The sequence below is a fragment of the Egretta garzetta genome, unplaced genomic scaffold (assembly GCF_000687185.1).
Source record: "Egretta garzetta isolate BGI_Z169 unplaced genomic scaffold, ASM68718v1 scaffold417, whole genome shotgun sequence".
NCBI lineage: Eukaryota > Metazoa > Chordata > Aves > Pelecaniformes > Ardeidae > Egretta > Egretta garzetta.
Genome location: NW_009260227.1, coordinates 240777 through 248682, shown reverse-complemented (window position 1 = coordinate 248682; position 7906 = coordinate 240777). Strand labels below are relative to the sequence as shown.

Genomic DNA, 7906 nt, shown 5'->3' with positions numbered 1-7906 from the left:
ACCCCCCCCCAAATGCCGCTGCGTCAGGTCTCTGCTGAGAGGGGAGCTGGATCTCGCCCAGCCGCAGCGAGCATGATCCCAGAATATCCATTTTCAGTTATTTCCCACCGTCTGCGGTGCTGAGTAGCTGGTTCTTCAGTTCAAGATATCCGAAGGGGTGGCCTTACACAGATTTAACGGTATTTTATGGTTGTGAGGTTAGGGAGAAGGTCTGGGTGCAAAGGGACTTGGTTCATTTGCAGTGTTTTGGAGCTGGTTTTTCTCTTTGTTTTACAGCTGGTAAGTGGCCATGCTGAATTTGGGGTTTAAATTGTATCCAGTCTCTTGCTATGCCTCTGTCGTTGGAGCCAAAAGCACATAGTCGAATTATTGATTTTGCAATTGCAAACTGGTGATGGGAGCAGCGCTGGAGTCAGGGGAGTTTCTGCACTGGGAAAGACTAAAATATTCTGCTGAGCTATCAAGAAAAATAATTTTCACCCCTCCACCCTGGCAGAGCAGTTTGAAAATGTGTGTTTCACCAGGCTCGGGGTGACCCTGCCTTCCCTCGTGTGGGAATAACGAGTGGAGAAAGTCAGTTGTCTGTACGTACACAAAAGGGTTGATATTCCCGCTCCCGGCGCTTTGGATCGCTGCTAAGCGCCTCCGTACGCACAGGGGCTGAGCACCTAAAGCAGCATTCCCACTGGAAAAATAAAATCTCCTTTTTATCCCCATGGCAATGCTCTGCTAAAGAATATGAAGGAAATAGCCCAGCAACCCAACCAATATTGCATTCGCCTCTTCTCCCCACCCACCTCTAGGCATCTCAGGAGGGTTGTCACATCCCTTGCACAGAGGCAGAGAAACTGAGGCAGGGAGTAGATAAAGGATCTTCCCCGTGTGAAAAACTCTTCCACAGCAGCACCGAGGGTAAAGCCGGGCTCTGAACCAGGCCAGTCTCTTCTTCCTAAGGATCCACCATTTAAGCTTCCAATTAAAGCACAATGCAGGGGAAGAAATTCTGCCAGTTTCTCTCTGCTCCACCTCCCCGAGAAGTCAATAGGAAAATTGGCATGTGTTTCGAGGGGAGGTGGAACAGGTCCTCGGCGAAGAGATTGAAGAGGCAAAATATCTGTGCGTGGGGAAGGGAAGGCAGCTGCCAGCGTGGCCGGGGGGGGTAGGAAGGGCAGCAGCTGCTCCCGTTGCCTTTCTTGTAGCATCCCTCTCCTCCTCCCCCAGGAGACCTCATCAGAGCAGTGAAAGCAAATGTCCATCGCAGACAAGTGCTGCGACGTCGGCCAGAAACACGCTCTTTGTCTTCCACCCTTTCTTCCCCCTCTCTCCGGACTCCTCGAACCCCATCTCAAGCAGAGAAAAGAATTATGGCCTTGGTGCAATCTTTTCTAGAAACTGCAGCCAGCCAAAGGACTTGCAGCAATTCCCATTATAAATAATATCAGCATCCCCACCGGGCCATGACGGCGAGGATCGTTCCAAAGGCGTCCTTGCCAAGCGGTGAAGGGACTTCTTTGGAAACAGCGAAGCTGTGGTGTGCTACCACTAGAAAACTTGCAGGGCTGAGTGCTCGGAGGAAAAGGCGAGCGCCAGGCAAACACTGGGAGCATTCCTCCGATTGCACTGGAAAATTTCTCTTGGCTTCGTTTGCATCTGTGTTGCCTGACAATGGGGGGTTTTTTTGCAAATAACCTAATCAATGAGCTAATGGGCAGGAACCAGCAGCTTTTCAGGGAATGCACTAATGAGTGAATTCCCCAGTATTCCGACTCTGGCCATATAAACTCTAGTTAGCCTGGACGGTGACCTGGTGTTGATACACATTTCATCAGGACACTCATTCTGAATTGTTTTACAAGAATCTTTCGCAATCAGAACCATAACCTCAGCGTCCTCCTTCTGCTGGAGAGGACGTCCCTGCACTGCCTGGGGCTCAGCTCGAAGCAGCTTGGTCATCATATTGCAGATTCTGGCACAGACCAAGAGGCAAATTAAAGCTCATCCACAAATTATTTGTGCTAAGAGAGAGGAACACTGATTCTCAGGCAATTTGCAATTGGGATGAGTGACATTATATCTCAAATATATTCATTACTGCGTATCAGTGACCCTGGTGTATATGAGACTGTGTATGTCCCGTTCCGTGATGGCCAGGCTCTCAGCAGCCATGAAAAGGCTGTTTCAAACCAATAAAACCAGAAGTATTTCATTTTACTTTAGTGGTCTGCGGGTAGACAACTAGTTTCATCCTTTTGTTTGGTTGGATTTTTTTAATAGATTTACCATGCATGTGATGGCCCTGGCTTATCAGTGCTGTGCTTCATGCGCTACGATATCCTGGAATACTTCAGCATCTACGGAACAGCTCTGTCCATCTGGGTGTCCCTGATGGGTAAGCACCGGTCTTCCGTGGTTCCTACAGAGCACCGGCGTTCGCAGGTCGGGCAGGATTTGCCAGCGTGGCCGGTGGGAGGGTTAGTGGGTACAGTCCCCAGAAACGCTGTTGCCTTTGAGCTCCCATCTGCAAGGCTTAGCTCTGAAATTGTCTTTTATGGAAGTCAGCCCATGCTACGGTTTAATCTGTGTTTATACCATTCAAGCCTTGGGAAGCCATTGCACTCAGTGGGGTCCAGACACACATGGAAACTGTCCTGAGTGGTGGCTGGGGAGGTTTTGCTCATGGAGACAAACAGAGCCCTGGCGCCGGGTGTTTGTGGCAGGCGGGTGTTCCTCTGCCTTCACCAGCTCTTACGCTTGTTCTTACAACGGCAGAATTATTTATGTCAAATTGGCAAGTAACAGATGCAGCCTTGTGCCTTAGTTCAAGGCAGGACAACGCTACGAGATGACTCAGTTTGAAACTTCATATACCAGGGAATCTCCCACTTCTCCTCATTTTCCCCATACCGAGCCCATCAGCTTGTCCTGTCCTGACTTGGGGGCATTAAGAAATACAGAATCTGCCACTTCCCTTGCTAGCATGAAAATCAAAGTGCTTTAGTCAAAACAAAAATATCTTCCTAGTTTATCAAAAGCCTAGTCTGAGCTGACGGGAAATATTAGATCTGCTTCAAAAAAGCAGAAATACATTTCACTTCCTTTTTATTAGCAATCCTGGCCCTTGCCCTATTAATCAGTTATCCTTTTCCCACATTTCCTTCACTCTCTTTTTTTCTCCTTTGGTTCCTCATTTGCCACTGAAACAAGGTATAATAGAAACAGAAAAAAAATTACAACAGAACTAAAGAAGGACGAAAACTTCAAACCTCTTCTTTTCCCGTTTATGTCAGCCTGTTTTTTGGAAGGACGTATTTCTGAGAGGGGAGGAGGACAGGGGGAGGAGGGAGATGGGGGACAGTCACTTTCCAACAGCAAAGGCTTCGCTCAGCAGGTTCAGACCATCTCTAGCAGCCGCACACCCAGTCCCCGCTCCAGCCAGGCAGGGTCCCCAGCCCTCCTGGTGCTGAGCTGGGGTCCCCACGCTGCTGCACAGCCTCCAGACTCTCCCAGGACTTTCCCTTCTGCCCCTCGGGGCTCCAGGGATGGTGCAGGACCTCTGGCTGGGATGGGGGGGCTCCTGCAAGCCCCTGAGCCCAGCAGGAGCTGCAGGGCAGCAGGTCCATCCCTCCTCCCTTCACCGCCAAGCAGCGCAGACAGCAGCATCCCCCTTCCAGAGCATGCGGTGGGATAAATCTTCCATGCGGGGAAAAATGAGTGGGGGAAATATTAACCTGGGAAATGGCTCTGTTCCCCCAAGGCGCGAGTCCCAAGGTGGGCTCCCACACTGTCAGTGCTCTCTCTGCTCGGCTAAAAAGGCAATGAGGCAAATCACCTCCGAAGGGCATTTTCAGCAGATAACAACAGTGTCAGGGTAGGTCAGAGCCAGTCCAGACACTTTGGCTCCTTGCAGCAAAATTCAACTTGATTGCTTCATTACTGCATTCAAAAACTTGCAAAAAAAAAAAAACCAAATCCCGGACTACGATGTTTAAAATATTGACCCACAGGGAAACAACAGAGATTAAAATGCGGACATTATCCCTTAGCCAAACTCCCTATAAAACCACGATCCAAGGACATGGAAGGTGTGGTGACTGAAGCCCAGGGAAGCCTCTCGCTGTGGCTTGTAAAGCCCGAGCGCACATGTGCGGACACAGGCCCTCGGGCACGCTTCCCGGAATGCAAATCCAGGACAGCCATAACACAGCTGTGCGAGCTGGAAAAGCATGGAGCCCACTGGGATCCATAACTTTTATCAGTTATTACCCCATTCTGTGCTAAACAAAAGCCTCTAATAATTTACTCGCACTGGCGACTTCCAGCTTGCAAACCTCAGGCAGGTGCCGGCACGGCCGGGCAGCCCGGTCTCCATCACACTGGTAAGTGTGGTCCTCCTGGAGCGGGGTGGTGGAGGCTGCACTGAAATGAGCTGGCAAGTTTGGGAGGGTTGGAGACGTAGCCTGAACCCAAGAGCCGATGGCAGCTCACTGGGTGCCAGCATCTTTGCAATCACCTCTGACTTCTGGCTCGTGGCAGGAAACCCATGAATATGAATACAGCTGGGACATCTCCTTTACCTTCCACACACAACACTGACTGTAAGACCTCTATAATCAGCTCCTAGACCTACCGCTCCGACACCTTGGGACGGTTCGCTTTGCCCCCATGTGCCTCAGTTTCCCCAGCTGTGAGGCATAAGAAGGGCAAACCAGACCGGGATGCAATGCTGAGGGATCCCAGGGCAGGCGGGACAGACCCCAGCAAGGCTTTTGGGGAGCTGCCGAGGAAGGGGGTGGGTGAGCTGACGCTCCCTGTGCTCGGTGCCACGCAGCCCTGGCAGAGTTTGATGAGCCGAAGAGATCAACCTTCGTCATGTTTGGTGTCCTCACCATCGCCGTGAGGATCTACCATGACCGCTGGGGCTACGGTGTCTACTCAGGACCCATCGGGACGGCCGTCCTGGCGATAACCGTGAAATGGGTACGTAGGGAAGGGCACCGCGCTGGGGCTTTGCCGGATGCTCGCGGCGGGGAAGGGGCTGAGCCGTGCACGGAGGGGTCCAACCTGCACCAGCAGTTTCCTCCTCGAGGTCCAGCTCTTGCAGCTCAGGCCATCACGGTGATTAAACAACGTTTCTCCTTCAACCCGAGCAGAAAGCAGGCAGACAGCAAACAGCTTTTGTGATAAACGCCAGATTCGATCGGTCTGAGCAATCTACCACATCTCCAGTCCCTGCGTTTCGAATCAGGAGGAACGTATTTATGGAGCTTTTACAGCTACTTAGAGGCAGAGCGGTCTGGTAAACTGCCCTGGAGCTGGTGGAAGACGTGCATAAAATGCAGTGATAAAGTGGGAAGGAATCTGCCTGTAGTCTGCCTGAATCTGGCTGGCAGCGGCTGGGACAGTCGGGCACCGTGCCGCAGCGTGTCCCCCACGCACGGCAGATGCTGCGGCCCTGGGGGGCAGCATGGGGGGCAGAGCCATTGGCAGGAGCAGGCATGGCCACAAAAGGGAAAGAAGAAGGACTCAATGGGGTAAAAATTGCAGGAAGATGCTGCCAAGCATCATGGAAATACTGTGATAAAAGTCCCAGCTACAGATTGTCACTAAGCCCCGGCTACCGGCCGGCCGGCAGCTAAAAGCAAGTGGCCACGATGGGGAGGGAATGGGCAAGGAGGAGATGGAGGCATGGGACTACTGTGCATCCCCCAGCCCGCTGGTGCCATGCTGGGATCCGCTCTCCCAGAGACTGGGTTTGCGAGGGCACACGCTTCCTGAGCTGGATTTGGGGCTGAGTGTTAAGCAAACAGCACTCCGATCAGGAACGGAGCAGGAGGACCCCTCGCAGCACGCGGGCTTTGCCTGGTTTGATTTCAGCATTCAGGGGATATTTCGGATGAGGAGGAGCCAGCTAAATCTGGGTGCATACACTTGATGTGCTCTTTTTTTCCCTTCCAGCTACAAAAGATGAAAGAGAAGAAAGGGCTCTATCCGGACAAGAGCGTCTACACCCAACAGATCGGTCCTGGCTTCTGTTTTGGGGCGTTAGCACTGATGCTGAGGTTCTTCTTTGAGGTACCTGTTTGCACACTCAATCACCCTGACTTTACAAGGTGTAAAGGACATTACCGGGGTAGGAGACCTCCCCCTTTGCGCCGCTGGGCTGCATCCAGTCTTGGACAAAATCCAGCTCAGGCGCAGGTCTCCAGGGGTGGCGTGCCAGGGTCTGATGGCAGAGACGAGGCTCCCTCCCTGCTTGTCCCCATCCCCCGGCCCCTTAACTGCGGTGCGGGCAGGGACAGATGTGACAGCGGGTGACACGCAGGGTGATGCTCGCTCTCTCTTCCCCCCATTGCAAGCTGCAAGGACATGGACCACGCTTTCTTCCACCTCAAAAATGGTTTTGTCAAATGCGAGCGGGGTTTTTTTGGAAACCGGGCACGGGTGACTTAAGGACACCTCACGGAGCCACGGCAGGGACTGGATACGACCCAGGCACAGCCGGATCCAAAGCTGGCTCACGCCAAAGAAAAGACGCGCAGTTGACTCCCAGGGGCACTCGATCTCGTGTTTATAACCTCCCGCCCCCCCCCCCCCGCCGTTACGGCTGCTCTGTGCATTGGGAGCTGCTAGATACAACCTCACAGTCATCCCCAAGGATTATTTTTCAAAGCATTTAGTAATTGCAAATTCTAGCAGAACATAAAAATGTCACTTAGCAGAAACCGCCTCCCCCCGCGCCCCGGCCTCGCCGCCGCGTCCTTTGCGGGGTAATGAAACACTTCATTCAAGAATTGGGAAATGTGCAAATTGGAATGTGTTAAATCCACTTTGCCTTTTTTTTTTTTTTAAGGCTGGAAATCCTTTCTTCTCTGACAGCAAAAAGAGGCAGAAGGCTCAGGAATTTTTTTTTATTCCTTTCCTTTTGGCTACTTGTAGAAACCTAATGTTTTGCACCTAACGCGGAGCCCCCCGGCACCGCGGCCCCCGCGGCCCCAGCAGCTCTCGCTAACGCTCTCCCCACTTGCAGGAGTGGGATTACACCTACGTGCACAGCTTCTACCACTGCGCCTTGGCCATGGCCTTCGTGCTGCTGCTGCCCAAGGAGAACAAGAAGGCCGGGAGCGCCGGGACCCCCGCCAGGCTGGACTGCTCCACGCTCTGCTGCTGCGTCTGAGCCGCCCGGGCCAGCGGGGCGCTTGCTTTTCTGCTCCTGGGGCAATGGAGGGGTGCAGCCAAAAGCAAAATGCCTGCCCGCTGCATTTTCCTCAGGGACATCGGCATCTTTTCCCACCAGCTCTGGGCATGCCCCGGGCTTTTCTTCCCTGGGGTCTTCACCTTTCCACCATCAGCCCTAGTAGAGGTTGCGCTTGCATTTTGCTACATACCCGTACTTCTCCCTGGAGAAGCACTTGTCTGGGCTGCAACCCTCAGGAGCCCTTTGCACTCTTGGGCCACGTCACCGCCCGGGCTGTCACTTGCACCAGCCCAGGAGGACCCAAGTTGTCCCCTCCACGGGAGTTCGCCCAGCCTGAGCACACGGGGCTCCGTTTGCAACGCTCAGTTAACAGAACCTGTATTTTTGTGAGATATTGACTATTTTATTTATGCATTCTCTTGATGTAAATAATAAGTACGAACAAAAACTTTGCAAGTGTGCAGTGCCAGTGTTCCCTAAGCCGTGCAAGAAACTTTCCAGCTCAGCTCTGCTCAGTCAAGGGCAGATGCCAGCCCCAAAGCAGAGCTGGGGGCACAGCCACCCCCTCCCCTGCCCACAGCCCCCCCCCAGCCTGCAGGGAGCTGCAACATTGGGCACTTTGTCCTTGCAGCAGGTGCGCTTGTGGAGAGCCTCATTAGTATGGAAAGTACATGGAAAATTAGAGGCAGAGAGAAAAGAAGCTCCTGGAGG

The 7906-nt window shown here is 52.8% G+C and overlaps 1 protein-coding gene across 1 annotated transcript in view; it reads left to right on the top strand.

Moving 5' to 3' along the window:
- The window catches only part of MYMK (myomaker, myoblast fusion factor), a 7363-nt gene extending 189 nt beyond the window's left edge, over nt 1-7174 (top strand). Inside the window, exons 2-5 of the mRNA XM_009642255.2 lie at nt 2275-2389; nt 4829-4977; nt 5956-6072; nt 7028-7174. Coding sequence (XP_009640550.1) covers nt 2275-2389; nt 4829-4977; nt 5956-6072; nt 7028-7174 — 528 coding nt within the window. The remainder of the gene's footprint in view (nt 1-2274; nt 2390-4828; nt 4978-5955; nt 6073-7027) is intronic.
- The last annotated feature ends 732 nt before the right edge of the window (nt 7175-7906 follow it).